This window comes from Petaurus breviceps, unplaced genomic scaffold (genome assembly GCF_028583685.1).
Source record: "Petaurus breviceps papuanus isolate PSGF00001 unplaced genomic scaffold, PetGlider_PUasm1.0 185, whole genome shotgun sequence".
Taxonomy (NCBI): Eukaryota; Metazoa; Chordata; class Mammalia; order Diprotodontia; family Petauridae; genus Petaurus; species Petaurus breviceps.
This window is the reverse complement of record NW_027185797.1, coordinates 39,190,206-39,206,243: the sequence shown is the minus strand read 5'-3', so window position 1 is coordinate 39,206,243 and position 16,038 is coordinate 39,190,206. Positions and strand designations below refer to the sequence as shown.

General features: G+C 61.3%; 1 protein-coding gene across 1 annotated transcript; it reads left to right on the top strand.

Annotated features, from left to right (window-relative positions):
- Positions 1-544: 544 nt before the first annotated feature.
- Positions 545-15,838, top strand: LIPE (lipase E, hormone sensitive type). The gene is made up of 10 exons (XM_069088965.1): positions 545-773; positions 5,023-5,558; positions 9,363-9,453; positions 9,658-9,803; positions 10,570-10,755; positions 11,114-11,408; positions 11,998-12,225; positions 12,416-12,592; positions 13,839-14,239; positions 14,642-15,838. Exons 1-10 carry the CDS (start codon positions 683-685, stop codon positions 15,011-15,013), a joined length of 2,523 nt encoding a protein of 840 aa, XP_068945066.1. The 5' UTR covers positions 545-682; the 3' UTR covers positions 15,014-15,838.
- Positions 15,839-16,038: the final 200 nt, after the last annotated feature.

The following is a 16,038-nucleotide window of genomic DNA, read 5'->3' as shown; positions in this document are numbered from 1 at the left end:
GCCCAGGCCCAGCCTCCCTTTAGGCTGCACACAAATATCCCCCGAGGCCACGCCTTCACTTAGACCACGCCCCAGGCCTATGGTCCGGCGGAGAGGCCTCGAGCTCTCCCGGCTTTTTCTCGGGCCCTTGTGAAACAGAGATCACGTGCCACACATGCGCAGGCGCTACACCAGTTCCCCTCGTTTGAACGGACTCTGCATAGGCCACGCATGTGCCACCCCCAGGGAGGGCTGGAAGGGGGGGGGGGGGGGGAGGAGGAGGAGGAGGAGGAGGAGGAGGAGAATGGCACGCGCCCCACCTTCGGCTCTCGGTCGTCCCGCCCCCACCTTCCCCCTCACTCTAGGGAAGCGCGCCTGCGCAGTAACCTGAGCCCTCAGCCTCTCGCCGGCTTGGAGAAGGAGCAGTTGGAGGGAAGGATGGGGCTGAGGGCGAGAGTAGCGGCCGCTCAGTCCGGGCTCCGCCCCTCCTCCTCGGACAGGAGAGGGCGAAGAGGGCGGGAAAGGGGAGAAGAGGGTCGCCGTAAGGCCATCCCATTGGCTTCCGCCCCCCCCCCCCCCCCCCTATAGAACCGGAGGGCAGGGCCCTAGCCGCCCGGAGTCGACGCCAATTGGTCCGCGCGGCAGGGGCCGGGCTGTAGCGCGGGGAGGGGATTGGTCCGAAGGCGGGGAACGGCCGAGGACGATGGAGCCGGCGGGGGGAGACGGGGTCTCCCGGACCAAGGAGGGAGCGGGCAGCCGGAGCCGCCGGCGATGGCGGCGAGGCCGGGCCAAAGGTGAGAGGCAGCCGAGCTGGCCCTGGGTCCGAGTGCGGGGGCGCGGAGCAGGGCCGGAATCTGGCCCGCGCGCCCCACTGCGGGGCTCCTCTGTCACTGGTGGGACTAGAGCCGGCCGGCCCGATGTCAGTGGAGCGGCGGGTGTTGGGGGAGATGCGGCTGGGGCGGGATGTACCGTGGAGAGCGCGTTATGGGGGGAGTGGGCGTGAGGGGAGCGGGAGTGGGATGTACCATAGCTGAGGGGGGCTAGAGAGTGGAGGAGAGGGGAGGGAAGGAGGAGACGAGGGACCCCCTGGAGTTGGAAGAAGCCCCAGAGGCCATTCTGGTCCCAGCCACTTTACAGAAGGAGACGCCGAGGTCCGGGAAGTTGTGACTTGCCCAGGATCCTCCGTGGAGCTGGGATTTGAACCCAGACCCCCCGACTCCCGGTCCAGTACTCCCTCTGTCTTCCACTTCACTTCTTTAACCCAGTTTTGCCATCTGTGCAGTGGAGATGTTAGGGTTGCTGGCCTACTCTGGGGGGCCTCGCAGCGCATTGGGGGGTGCCCTGAGGATGCTGAGCAAGCCCGAGGTGGGGTGGGTGACTCATGTGGACAGGAGGAGCAAGAAGGGGGTGCCCACTGCTTGTAATGAGCCGTGACTTGCCCTGCCGCCCCCACAGCCGGGCAGCCCCAGATCCCAGCGTGGGGAATACGACCGAGCATTCTGGGAGTCGGGGAGGTCAGCCCCTGGGGCACCGCTGGGGGGCCTCCCGCAGCGTCCACCAGGTGGGGGTGACGCTGTCCACGCCCTCCATGAGTGGAGAGTGAGCACCGGAAGGGCTATTCTCCTCCCACCTGCTGCCCAGGACAGGGTGGGTGTCACCGAGCGAAGGAGGAGCCCTCGGTGCCTGGCACGGGAGGGTCCCCCTCAACAGAAAGCCCATCCTCGTAATTTCTCAGAGAATCCCGCGCCTTCCTGGGAGCTAGAGAAACCCCTCTCCTGGTCCATAGGAAAGAGCCCACCTTGGGGCAGCAAGCACCCAACCCACGGGGCCACATCCTCACGTCAGCACAGAGGGGACCAAATGAGGCAGATGACTGTACTGTTATGACTCCCACACCCCCCAGTCTGAGACACAGACCATGCCCTGGGGTTTTCCCCAGCCCTCCCCGGAGTGAGCCGGAGGTGATGCTGAAGAGTTTGGCAGAGCCATCTCCCTAGTGGGGCCCTGACCTCGGGGCTGCATCTTGCCTTAGCACACAAATCATTAAGCAAGGGGTGGCTGGGAATCACCTCCCAGTCCAGGGCCCAGGGCTACACCCACACTGAGTTCCAACCCAGCCTTGGATCCATACACCCTTTCCCCTAAGCCCTTCTGAGTTCAGACCTGGGGCCCCAGTCAGGCCTCCACACACTGGCATGCTGGCTCTTCCTCCAACATGCTTCTGGAGCTTAGACAATGGGCACCAACTCCACATTGTTCCACTCACACACTTCCCCCAGATCTGGAGCCCCAGGGCTACAACATAGTCACACTCCGCAGCCTCCCTGGATACAGGGCTCCACCCTCCACCAGGCCCCAAGCCAAGCTCCATCCAGCTCACTGACCCCCCTTCACCTTTCCCTCCTTATTCCCAGGAAATCCTTGTTTTTTAACTTCTTGCATACTTGATACCCCAGGAGACCCTTTTGGCTGCTGGCCTTCCCCTTAGTCCTCATCCCACCCCCTCATGCCCCTCTAACCCTTCTGGGACAGACTGGATCAGAGGCTTCGTGGCCCACCCCACCCCACCTCACCCCACCCTCGTGTCTGCCCAGGCTCTCCTGGGGACAAAGTAAGACATTGGGTTAGGCCATATCCATATCTTGACAGGGCAAAGGGTAAGCAGGCCCTTCCTGGACCTTAGCCCATTCCTCCTTCCCCCCTCCTCCTTGGGGCCCAGGCATGTCTGGCCTTTATTTCATCCTTTGCCCCCAGCCCCCCTCTAATGCCTCCACTCATTTCTGAGCCCCTGCTTAGATTTGGAAGGAGTATGAGAGAACATTTAGTTCAACCCCCTCACCCCCAACAGGCCTAGAGTTAAGTGACTTGCCCAGGGCCATGCAGGTAGCCTGCAGCAGACCCTCCCACTCCCAAGCCAGCTCATATTGCCTTTGCTGCCTTATCCCCCCAGCTCCCTGCCTTTGCCCCCTGTCTCCATTCCCTCTGGCCCAGCTTGGCCTCAGCCCCTTGTCCCTGCGCTGGGTGGCCTCTTCCCCAGTTCTCCAGTGGGCACATACCCTGAGCCACAGCAGCCTCTGCTCTCACTCCCCTCTAGCCCAGTTTGTCCCTGACAGCCGTGTGGGCCCAGTCCATCCCCCAGGCCTGGCCATGGGACCTCGTGCCTCACTCCCTGCCCCCACCTCTGGCTCTGAAGGGCCTGCTGCTAATCAGCTTTTGTTCTTGAAGCTGGGTCGCCCGGTGCCAGGCGGTGCCAGAAGAGCCACCTGTTAGCTGCCCCTCAGGCTGCAGCAGTCCCTCTGACAGTCGGGGTGACCATTCCAGCCCCTCCAGCATGACCAGTCACGCAGCAAGCATCCGTGGTTAGAGAGCCACTCTCTGGTGCCTCACTTTCCTTTTCGTTAAAACAAAGAAGGGGTTGGAGATCTGTAAGGCTGATCCATCCATCTGTCCAGCCCTAGGAGACACAGGCCAAGGCTGACCTCTAACTGCTGGGGGGAGCAGCCAGGAGAAATCCTGGGGTTACAGGATAGGGAGGATGCCTGAGCTCTGGAGGCTGGGCCGGGACATCCACGGGGGACACTTGGGTCCCTGTTGGGCAGAGCAGGGGCTCGGTCAGGGGTGGAGAACCTGTGGCCACCTGCGGCCTACAGAACATCTGTGAGATTTGGATCCAGTCCAAAGGCTGCGCTTGGGGATCTAGAAGGCCACATGTGGCCTCCAGGCTTCAGGTTCCCCCACCCCAGGCTAGATAAAGGAATGGGTGGGGGGAGCCAGCTAGATGCCACACCCACTATGTGCTGAATGCCAGGGTTACAAAAAGGGGCAAGATTCAGCCCCTGCTCCCCAGGAGCACTCAGTCTGATGATGGAGAGGACAGACAAGCCAGAGACAGGAAACACTGAAGGCTGTCCATGCTATTGAGGAAGAGAGGGAGGGGCTTCCTGCAGAGTGGGATTGTGGCTGGGACAGCTAGGAGGGAAGGGATGAGGAGGGAGAGTGACCAGGCCAGGCAGGAGGGACCGCCAGGGGAAGGGCCCGGAGTCAGGGAGCTCAGAGAGGGGCACAGAGGATTGCAGACTGGACCCCGGAGGCCTTGGGGAGCCTTGTTGACATCACGTGCTCCCCCCATGTGCCTGAGGCTGCCCAGAGGAGGAGGGAGGGGGCTGTGGGCGGGCCCTTGCCCTAGTGGGTGGGGTCTGCCCCTCCCCTCCCAGCTTTTATAGGCCAGGGAGCTCCTTTCTGGGCAGGCAGTATTACCTGCTGCCCCAGGGGCCAGATTTGGTCTGAGAGATGCTGGGCATAAACAGGGAAAGGAAAATGGGTGAGTGTTTGGTCCCTAATCCTACCCAGGAGGCTTCAGGAGAGAACAGAGAGGAGGATGGATGCCTGGGTCCTTAAAGGGGCAGGCTAGGGGGCTTTGCCATGATTGGGAGGGGGTGGCTAGAGGAAGAAGATGGGGGACGGATGCCTGAGTTTGGGGAGAAAACTGGAGAGTGAGTCCGGGGGGCGGGGGGGGGGCCAGGATGGGGGGGGGGGGGGGGGGGGGGGGGGGGGGTGGGGGATGGGGGGGGGGGGGGGGGAGGGGGGGGGGGGGGGGGGGGGGGGGGGGGGGGGGGGGGGGGGGGAGGTAGGAGGAGGAGGGCAGGGGTAGGCCACTGGGGACTAGAAACTGGATGCCTGAGTCCTTGCAGGGAGAGAAGTGGGAATCAGACATCTTGGATGTGGAAGGGGGAGGAACTAGAAACCAGATGCCTGGGTCCTTGGAGGGAGACCCAGAAACTGGATCACCTGGGCCCTGGGAAGGGGGAAGGGCTCAACCCTGGGTCCTTGGGGAGAGTCTGGACTCTCACAGTGTGGGAGGCAGATGCCAGTAGGATGGAGGATGGCTGCAGTGACCCCTGGGCTCTGGGAGCACTGTGGGCAGGGGTCCTGAAGGCAGAGGTGTTGGCATGAGGACTAGCCAGATCCCTGAAGCCCAAAGGGTGGGAGGACAGGATGGGGCCCCGTGCCCATCCCCGGTCACCATCCCTCTCTCCTCCACAGCCTCCCGCCTGACCCATGGCATGGACCTGAGATCCATGACGCAGTCGCTGGTGGCACTCTCAGAGGACAACGCCACCTACTTTGCCAGCCAGGGCCCAGGGGAGACGGCCCGCCGCCTGGCGGTCGCTTTCACAGGGATACGGGAGCAGGCGTTGGGGCTGGAGCCGGTCCTGGGCCAGCTGCTGGGCATCGCCCACCTCTTTGACCTGGATGCTGAGACTCCTGCCAATGGCTACCGCAGCCTGGTGCACACGGCCCGCTGCTGCCTTGCCCACCTGCTTCACAAGGCCCGCTACGTGGCCTCCAGCCGCAAGAGCATTTTCTTCCGCGCTGGCCACAACCTGGCCGAGCTGGAGGCCTACCTGACAGCCCTGACGCAGCTTCGAGCCCTGACCTACTACGCCCAGCGCCTGCTGGCCGTCAACCGGCCAGGCGGCCTCTTCTTTGAGGGTGACGGCGGCCTCAGTGCTGACTTCCTCCGAGAGTACGGCACGCTACACAAGGGCTGCTTCTACGGCCGCTGCTTGGGCTTCCAGGTGAGTGGCCGGGGAGGGGGGAACTGGGTACCACGCCCTTTGCTGAAGCCTTCTCCCCACAGGGCTGATGAGGGAAGGGTCAGAGATGAGACTGTGGGGGCCGGAACAGAGCTGGCCACAGCTGAGAGGGACCCTAGAACAGAGGTTCTAGAACCCACAAATAGAGAGGAAGTGGAGGCCCGGCAAGGGGGCCCGGCTCCCCAAGGGCACACAGGAAGGCAGAGCCAGAACCTTGGAGCTATTTCTCACACTGCCTTCTCCCCCCGCGGCCTTGGCCCCTTGGGGCTGGTGCCCATGGCCACGACCTCTGGAGATTTCCCTGGAGTTGGCCTGCTGAGGCAGGGTGGGGGTGGGGTCCTCCAGAGAGAGCGACGGCCCTGACGCCTGGGATCTGGGGCACGTCCTTGTCCTCCACTGAAAAGAAAAATGTCAGCAGATGTTTACCAGTCACTCAGCACATGTATGGGATGGTGCCCTGTGCTCATAAATGCCCGGCTCTGACCTTGGGGTCCTGGGGCTTTCTTCAGAGTGCCAGCCCCCCCCCCAAGAATCCCCTGGCAGGCCTGCTGACCTTTGTCCCACTGGGCCAGGAAGCTCACAGTGGGAGGCTCAGTTGGACCTGCCCCAACTTGGGCAGGGAGAGGGTCAGTGCAGGGGGCCACACCCTCCGGCAGTCAGAAGGGAGGCCACTGGTGGCCACTGGCCGTGTAGCTGCTCTGTGTCTCCCCATCTCTCTCCCTCTGAGTCACTCCCATCCCTTCATCTTCCATCTCTCCCCTCCTCATTGGCTGGATGTCTCCCCATCTCTCTTGAGAGATGTAAGACAGACAGCCCCTACCCCTACCCCGTCCCAGAGACCACAGAGTGAGGCAGTCATCAGCCCGTAGCATGTCCAGGGAGGAGACACTGGTTCAGGTCCGGCTCTGTCCCACACTAGCCCTGGAGACTCTCCCTGGCTCTCCCATTCAGAGGAGGTACTGACCTGCACTACCAGCAGGCGTTCCCTCCTGCAGGAGTCCCTGTGTCAGGGCTAGGCCCCAGATCCCGGCCTTAGAGACCATTGAGTTTAGCTCTCCTCATTTTACAGGTGAGGAAACTGAGACTCAAAGCAGGTTGTTACCCTGCCCTGACTCCTCACCCTTCTACCCCCCAGGACTCTCCATCTCCCTCTCATCTGCTCCCCATCTCAGCTTCCCAGAGCTGGAATTTCAGCACTGGCCAGGACATGGTGGCCGCCTGACATGGCCCGGACCTCACTAAGGGTCCATCCCTGCCCCCACACTCACCGCTGGCATCCGGCCTCCCTTGGGCCTCCCTGTGGCTTCCTCTTCTTGTCCCCAGCTCTGGCCCCCTGAGCCAAGGTCTCTGAGTGGGACATGTCCAGGGCAGCCAACGTGGTTTCTCCAGCAGGTTTGGGGCCCCTGCTGAGTGCCAGCTCTGGGCTGCCTCTACTGGATGCAGACATACTCCCTGACCTTAGGAGGCTTGCAATCAGCAATCAGTCAGGCGAAATAAACTATGTGAAATGAGTACTAGGGAGTTTGGAGGAGGGGTGCGGAGAGCTGGGAGGCCCAGGCAGGGCTTCCTGGAGGAGGAGGGCCTGGAGCCGAGTCTGCAGGGAAGGGGAGGGTTCAGAGCTTTGCGGGTGAGGAAGCCTGTGGGTGCTCAAGCAGGGAGCAGGCCCACTCCCAGGCCAGCTCTGTGGCACAAGGAGACAGGTCAGAGGTGCCCGAGTGATCCCTGACCACCTATCAGAGCCACAGCAGGGGACAAAGCCTGCTCCGGGCCCAAAAAGCAGGGCCATCCCCAGGAGCCAGCGGGGACTTGTCATGGTTGCAGCTGGTGCCCACTCTGGGCCACCAGGAGATGGGCACAAGCCAGGAACTGGACAGAGAAGAGGGCCTGGTCCCCTGGTAGGCCCAATGATGGGCAGCGAGGGGGCTCAGTGGATAGTAAATCAAGCCTGGAGTCAGGAGGACCCATGTTCAGATGTGGCCTCAGACCCTTCCTAGCTGGATGACCCTAGGCAAGTCGCTTCACCCTGTTTGCCTCAGTTTTCTCCTCTGTAATATGAGCTGGAAAAGGAAATGGCTCCAGTATCTCTGCCAAGAAGGCCCCACGTGGGGTCATGGAGAATTGGACCCAACTGAAATGACCCCCACTATCCCAGACAAGTTGTCTCCCCCAAGGGCTGGCTTCATCTGCCCAAGGCCTTGGAGGGGTCTCTCCAATGTTACCAGCTCGAACGCCCATCCTGATCCTGTTTTCTCCCTAGTGTCAGTGGCCAGTGACCTCCTCAGTATCATTAGTGTCATTGACTGGCACCCCAGGATTCTTTAACCAAGTGACATTCACTAGCTTTCTCCGAAAGGATGTTTATGGAGACGATGGAGAAAACCAGGATCCAGGGCCTGCTGGGGCCCTGAAACAGCTGCCAAAGCTCAGGCCTCCCAAGTCACCCCTGAGCCCAGCCTGGTCGGCAGACAGACCTGCCCCACTCTGCGGGGTGCATACCACTTCCTGGAGCTCTGGCTCTCCCCACCTCCAGCACTCATGGCTCAGTCCTCCCTCCAACCCTACATCACCTGAGAGCCAGAAAGACCCCTGTGGCCTCGGCCGGCGTCCCCGGCATGGGCCCTGTCACCCTTGGGAGCTCTGGCTTAGCAGCCAGAGAGGGCTTTCCTTGGCCTTGTCATAGCAGTAAGAGTAGCAGCTGCCATTGTCCGAGACACCGTGCTAGCTGCTTTCTACAACAGGATTTCACATGATCTTCACAACAACCCTGGGAGGCAGGCCCTGTTATGAGCCTTCTCTTACAGATGAGGAAACTGAGGCAAACTGGGTGACATGACTTGCCCAGGGTCACACAGCTAGGAAGTGTCTGAGGGCAGACTCAGGTCTTTCTGGCTCCTGGCCGGCACTCTCCACTGCACACACCAAGGGGAGTTCATCAGGCAGGTGGCGTGGGGGTCCCCTCACACCAGCTTCAGACCCTGTTCTCTGGTGGGTTCCCCTTCCAGGCCAGGGAGCAGCCCCGAGTCCACAGAGCTCAGAGGACACGAGGCCGGGACGCCACAAAGCGAGGTGACTTTGGTCACACCATCAGGATTTATCAGGGGCAGCATTTGGACCTGGGTTTTCCTGTGCCCGCCAGCCCTCACTGGGTCGGGGTCCTAGCATCCTCAGCCCCACCCCCACCCACAGGGTCTGGCTCTTTCTTCCTCTTCTGACCACATAGCCCCACCCTGGGAGAGGCTCTCTTCACTTCTCTCTTTTGCAGCAGCCTCCTGGCTCAGTCATTTTCCACACTACTGCCAAATGCTCACCTCCGACTGTCACTCCTCTCCTCTGTAAACTCAGTGGCTCCCTATTCCCCCCAGGACCAAACAGGAGCTCCTCTGGTTAGCATAGAAACCCTCTGACTGGCATTGCTCCCCATCATGGGCCCTGGGTCCAGTCAAAGTCGCCTCCGCTCCCTCCTGGTGCCTTTGTCTTGGCTGGAAATACTTGATAAATATTAGTGTTTCTTGATTGATCCGAGTGGTTCCTGGGCCCTGCAGATGTTGGGTGATGACTCCGCCCCTCCCACCCCCCAGCCGAGATTACTTTGCCTGGTTTGTGTGAATGAAAGCACCTTGAGGATAGGCTCTTCACCATTTCTAGAGGACTGATTTCCACTGTCTCCTCTGGACCACACTGCCTTCTCCTTTGCCTCACTTCGGCCCCTCCCCGCCACACACATACCCATCTGTCTCTGCCTACCCCTGTGGTCATCCGTAACTCCCTTTGTCTCCCTCCCCCCAGTTCACTCCAGCCATCCGGCCTTTCCTGCAGACCATCTCCATCGGGCTGGTCTCCTTTGGGGAGCATTACAAACGCAACGAGTCAGGGATTGGTGAGTGCCCCCATTTCCCCCCAGCCCCCGGACCCTCCCTCATCTCCGTGCCGCTCACTGCTCTCTCCCGTCTTGTCCCCTCCCCTCCCCCTACCTTAAGCTGCAGAGAGGGAGCTGCCTCACCTAGGGTAAGTCCTGGGCAGCGGAGGGCAGGGGCCTAGACCAGGGGCCCTCCCTGAGCACCCCACCCTCTGCCTTGCCCAGGTGTGGCTGCCAGCTCCCTCTTCACCGGGGGCCGCTTTGCTATTGACCCGGAGCTACGAGGGGCTGAGTTTGAACGGATCACCCAGAACTTGGATGTGCATTTCTGGAAGGCCTTCTGGAATGTAACGGAGATCGAGGTCCTGTCAGTGAGTACAGCAAGGCTATGGAAGGAAGGTTCTGAATTCAGCAGGAGGCAGGAGACATTTCTCCCTTGATCAACTCTGTGGGCTTAGGCATTTCTCCCTTCTCAGCCTCTGTTTCCCCAGCTGTGATATGAAAACATGATTGGCTTGAGTTGCATGACTTTTAAGGTCTTAGTTCTAAGGCCCTCCCAGCCCTGACATTCCCTCTTCTAAGGCCCCCCCCGCCCTCCCACTCCCCGTTTTATAGGCCCCCCCAGCCCTGACATCCCCTGTTCTAAGGCCCTCCCAGCCCCGACATCCCCCTGTTCTAAGGCCCCTCCCAGCCCTGACATCCCCTGTTCTGAGGCCCCTCCCAGATCTTGTGTTCTATAACTCCCCTGAGTCTAGAACTTTCCTCTCTGTTATATAATCTATGAACACCATTCTGAGAGGGGTTTTGGTCTGCAGAATGTCAGTGTTGAGAAGTCTCCCCATGGCAGCGCCATCTACACTGGGCTGCACCTTGGGGTCTCTCCTCCCCCAGCCCCGTGCCCCTCTATCCTTGGCGGGGGCCGGGGGGGGGGGAATATTCCTGTTTTATTGAGGAGGAAGTAGAATGGAGAGAAATGAAGGGCTTGACAGTGACTAGCAGATTGAAGCCTAGAACCCAGGTCTGCCAGCCTAGGTCTCATTGTGTGACTCCTCTCAAGGGGGCACAAGTTAGACCCACGGGGCCACCTCTGACCCTTGTCCATCCCTCCTCACCTGCCCTCCCCGCTCTCTCCGACAGTCTCTGGCCAACATGGTGTCAGCAACGGTGCGGGTGTGCCGGGCCCTCAGCTTGCCCCCTCAAGCCTTCGAGATACCCCTGGCCAGCAACCCCCAGCTTAACGTCACCATCTCGCCCCCAGTGGCTCACACAGGCCCCGGCCCAGTGCTGGTGCGACTCATCTCCTACGACCTTCGCGAGGGCCAGGTGCGGGGCAGGGGACCCCTGGACACCTCCCCATCCTGCCCTCTCTTCCCCCCCAACCTCAGGGAGGGGGGTCCCATCTCATCCTCCTTTGTCCTGGTTCATTCCTCATTCTCCCCCTTTCCAGGCCCACCCATCCCTGAGTATCCTCCGCCATCCCCATCCCTCTCCTTTTGGCCTCTTCTCCCAACAAACCCTGGCTTTCTCTGCTCCCATCTGCTTTCTGTCTCCCCTTTCCCCCCATCTCTTCCATCCCTAACCTCCTCCTCCCCCTCCCCGCAGTGATGAGCCGGGACTGGGGGAAGTCAGGGTGAGGTGGGGGGCAGGAACATACACTTCTCTTTGTCCGCCCTCCCCCAAGGACAGCGAGGAGCTGAACATTCTGTCCCGGTCTGAGGGTCCCAGGAGCCTGGAGCTGCGGCCCCGCCCTCACCATGCCCCACGCTCCAAGGCCTTGGTCATTCACATCCATGGTGGTGGCTTTGTGGCGCAGACCTCTAAGTCCCATGAGCCTTACCTCAAGAGCTGGGCCCAGGAGCTGGGGGTCCCCATTCTCTCCATCGACTACTCTCTGGCCCCTGAGGCCCCCTTCCCTCGGGCCCTGGAGGAGTGTTTCTACGCCTACTGCTGGGCCCTCAAAAACTGTCGCCTCCTGGGTGAGCCTGCCCCGACCCCTGGAGCCCATATCCAGCCACTCTCCCCCCAGGTTGTCCTGGCTGCCAGGCCCCATCTAGGGAAGGGATGACCCCCAGCCAGTGATGACCAGCCAGATGACCCCCAATACTTGTTCTCACCATCCCTGGCCTTTCTGACTTCTGACCTCTGACTTCCTGAGCTGGGATCTGCCCTCTTAAATTCTTACCCTCCCCTGAATTCCCTAAGCTTCCCAAACTGACACCCCTCAGAATTCGGCTTTTGACCCCTGAGCACTGGCCACCAACTCCAGGGTCTCCTGCATTCAGAAATTCAGATTGTTAGTGTGGGGTGGCTCATGGGGTGCCACTGGCCGTGGCTGGCTTGGGTGCCTGGACTGCTCCTGAGGTGGAGGCCAGCAGGGCGGAGCCCCACATTTCACAGATGAAGAGACTGTGGTCCAGGGAAGCCACTTGGCCAACAAGGCAGTGACAGGGCTGCGTGAGAGGCCAGGGCTCCCGCTGTGCTGACCCCTTGGCCTCTCGCCGCCCATCCCAACAGCTGAGCCTCTCCAGGTAGAGCACTGACCTCTTCTCTCTTGCCTCCCCCTAGGCTCAACAGGGGAGCGGGTGTGCCTGGCGGGGGACAGCGCTGGTGGCAACCTCTGCTTCACTGTGTCCCTCCGGGCGGCGGCCTACGGCGTGAGGATACCTGATGGCATCATGGCCGCCTACCCGGCCACCATGCTGCAGGCCTCGGCCTCACCTTCACGCCTCATGAGCCTCATGGACCCCCTGCTCCCCCTCAGTGTCCTCTCCAAGTGCCTCAGTGCCTACGCTGGTGAGGCTGGGGGCCAGGGGCCAGGGGCAACAGAAGGGCGGGAGCTTGTGGCCAAGACCCTCACAGAGTGCACAGGTGTGGGAAACTGGAGGCTGAGACCGCGAGGCCACCGGGGCAGGAGAATGGGACCACCTGGAGGGGAGGGAGGACGACTGAGGGGCCCCTTTTCCTTCCTCTCCACTAACTGCAGGCGTAGAGCCCGAGGTCCAGGAAGACCAAGATCAGCAGGCCCTGGGTGTGATGGGGCTGGTGAAGAGGGACACGGCCCTGCTGCTCCGAGACCTGCGGCTGGGGGCCTCCTCCTGGCTCAATACCTTCCTGGAGCTCGGAGGCCGGCGGCCCGTCGACGGCTCCCCATCAGGGACAGGTGAGGCCACCATTCAGTCCTGCAGGCGTTTGTCCTGAGCCTCCCCACATGCCAGACTCAACATGCCACTTGCCCGGGGCAGAGGGGCACCGTGACCAAAAGGGAACAGCCCCCAATATTCCTACCTCCTTCGTTTAGAGAGGAGGGACAGACCTGGAGAAGGTCTTGGGGACCCATTTTGGATCTCTGAGGCCTTGGGCACAAAATGTGGCCTCTTTCCGGCCTTCAGTTTGCCCCTCATGAGATGAATGGGCTGGCTTCCCACCCTGCCAGGATATTTCTGTTCCAGGGCACTGCCAGCTCTAACCTATGATTCTTAGGCCTGGGCTGGGACCCTCCCAGCAAGAAAGGAGGGGGGATGGGGGATACAGCCCCTACAGGCCATGAGTCCCTGAATGCCTGGTGAAGGTGGCTTCTCAGGGCTCCAGGGAGGCCATGTGTGGAAATCTTGGGGAAGGTTGCATCTAGCCCTGTGGATGTGGAATGAGATTCGTTCTTGGCTTGAGGGACAGTGGGGTGGAGCCAGACAGATTGGGTTTGATGTGAGGAGAAAAAGTCCAGCAGCTGTCCCCAGGCGGAGTGGGGGCCACTTGCGGGGGATCCCAGAGGCCTTTCCCAGTGAGTCTTAGATCATGGGGTTCCCTGTAGCCTGGGAAGAGGAAGAAGGACCCGATTGTGTCCTTCCTCCAAGATGGCAGTGGGAGAGCCTGGAGTCAGGGCAAGGGGGTGATGCCCAAAGTTCCTGTTTGTATTTCAAGGTTTGTGGGTGAAGAGACCCAAGTTCATATGTTAGTTAAGTGACGTGCACAGGTGCCTAAAACTAGAGAGTTGCCAGAGTCTGAATCTGAACTCGGGTCTCTTGAGACAACTGGGCTGGGGTGGAGATAGGGACAGGCCTGGGAAGGTGGGAAAGAGATGATGAGAAAGGGGTCAGAGACCAGGGAAGGGAGAAGGGACTCGGATTGGGGATGGGGAGAGAATGGAGGATCGAGTGGAACAGAGACCCCAGATGGAGAGCCAGGAAATGCCCACTGGCCGGCCACTCCCACCCCCCCATTTGGAGATGAGGAAACAGGCCCAGAGAGGGGAAGGGGCTTGAAGCCACACAGCAAATCAGGGCTGAGCTGGGGCTCGCTGGAATGTTGTTCTCTATAGCAGGGAGCTGGATGTCCCAGCTGGTCCCAGGCCTGAGGGTCAGGGGAGAATGCAGGGGCAGAGAGCTCACTACCTTCCTCCCTCCTTCCAGAGACCATGCGCCGGAGCGTGTCCGAGGCTGCCCTGCAAGAGTCCTCCAGCCTCCCCAAGGACTCCCCTAAAAGTTTGACATTACAAGACCTGAGCCTGGTGGGGGGCTCCACCCCCCCAGGACTGTCCTCATCAGAAGAGACCCTGTCATCGGTCCCTCAGGAGGTGAACTTCTTCCTGCCCCCTTCGGGGACTGAGAACGAGGCCACAGAAGAGGAAGAGAACAGGGAAAATCTCGACCACTTGAGCTCCGCCTTCCCTGATGGCTTCCAGCCCCGCCGCTCCAGCCAAGGCAGGGCCAACCTGTCCCTGCAGACATCCCCCATTGTCAAGAACCCCTTCATGTCCCCGCTGTTGGCCCATGACTCCATGCTCCAGTCCCTGCCCCCTGTGCACATAGTGGTGAGTGGGGGGGAAGGGACCAAGATGGGGGGTGGGGAGGAGACGAGTTGCAGGAAGACCCAAGGAAGGGGCTAGCTTGGAGAATCATTTATGGGGAAGAAAAAGGGCCAGAGAAGGAAGGGGTCGGAGCCCCTCCTAACCACTGGCTCTTTCTCTCCCTCCCTTCCTCCTTCCCTCCCTGTGTGTGTGTGTCTCTCTCTTCTTTCTCTCTCTCTCTCTGTCTCCCTCTCTCTCCATCTCTCTCTGTCTCTCTGTCTGTGTGTGTGTGTGTCTCTCTCTCTGTCTCTCTGTCTCTCTCTCTCTCCCTCTCTCTGTCTCCCCCGCCCCTCTCCTCTCCCTTGTGTGACCGTCCCTCTGGCTGTCGGCCCGGCCCTGATGTGGCCTCATCGGTGCCCATGCCAGGCCTGTGCCCTGGACCCCATGCTGGATGACTCAGTGATGTTCGCCCGCCGCCTTCGGAGCCTCGGGCACCCCGTCAGCCTGCGGGTGGTGGAGGACCTGCCCCATGGCTTCCTGAGCCTGGCAGCCCTGTGCCGCGAGACGCGCCAGGCCACGGCCCTCTGCGTGGAGCGCATCCGCCTCATCCTCACGCCAGGGACAGAGATGCAGACAACCCCAGCACCCACCAAGCCTCGGTGGTCTGAGCGGTGCCGGACCAAGCACTCCCCTCAGAGCCCTGCCTCAGCCACGGGCTCAACCCCTGGCCTGCGGAGCCCAGGCCTGTCTCAGGCCCAGCCCTCCCGCCACTCGGGCCTCGGCCCTGCCCGCTCCTGACTAAAGGCCTCGCGCTCTCTCTCGGTTGATTTTATTTTGCACTCCAGACTTGTGGTGATAGAGTGGGGCAGGGAACCCCTACAGCCCCCCTCCACCTCACGCTCCTGCCCTCTGGGGGGCTAACACTCCTCCGGCAGCCCCCAGGCCCAGCACCCTGTGAAACCCCCAGCGAGGCAGAGGCAAGGTGTTAGCACCGGAAGGGACCTTGAGATCCATCGGTGGATGCGACCCTCCACAGTGGAAGGGGCAATGAATTCAGGTCTGGGGTCACCCACGTGGCCTGGCACAAGCCCCTTCCCTGCTGGACCTCAGTTTCCCCCTCAGTAAAATAAGAGTTGGGCCAGATGGCCCCTGGAAGCCCTTCCAGGTCTAAGTCCTGCGAGGGGTGGGTGAAGAGGTTAGTCTGGGGTCTGAAGCCCCCCAAATCTCGTGCCTCCTTGTCCTGGAGCCCTGTGACCCCAGCCTGCGCATCAGAAGTTCAGGGTTCTGGGGCCTGTTCCACCCCTAGCCTTGCCAGGGGACCTTGGGCTGGTCCTGGAATTGCAGCTTGAGAGAGCCCATTTTACAGATGAGTACAGTGGGGCCTACCTGAGGTCCCCTCTGGGCCTCCGCGTCCCTGTGTGGAATGGTCGGCCCATTGCCACCTGGGGATGGAGTGCCTTAGGCCCACTGGGGCGGGAGGGAGGGAGCTCTGATGTCCTGTGCCCCCAGTGCTTTCCCACTCACAGTGGGGAGCCCCCCAAGCTGCTTCCCCCAGCCACTGCCTTATACTGCTGAAGCTGCTGCTGCTCTGCTCCCTTTTTGTAAATAAATGTATTGAATTCACCCCAGCCCCTCTCCGTGACTGGACCCCAGGGGGAGGGTTCCCCAGGGAGGCCCAGTACCCAGGCTTTCCACCAGGGAGTGCTAACACCTGGGATGGCTGGCTGGCTGCCTGGAGACTCAGGTTACCTGGGGTGCCCACGTGGGGTGAGGGGAAGCAGAGGCTGGGACCAGAAACCCTCACTCCTGTGTCCTGCAGACAC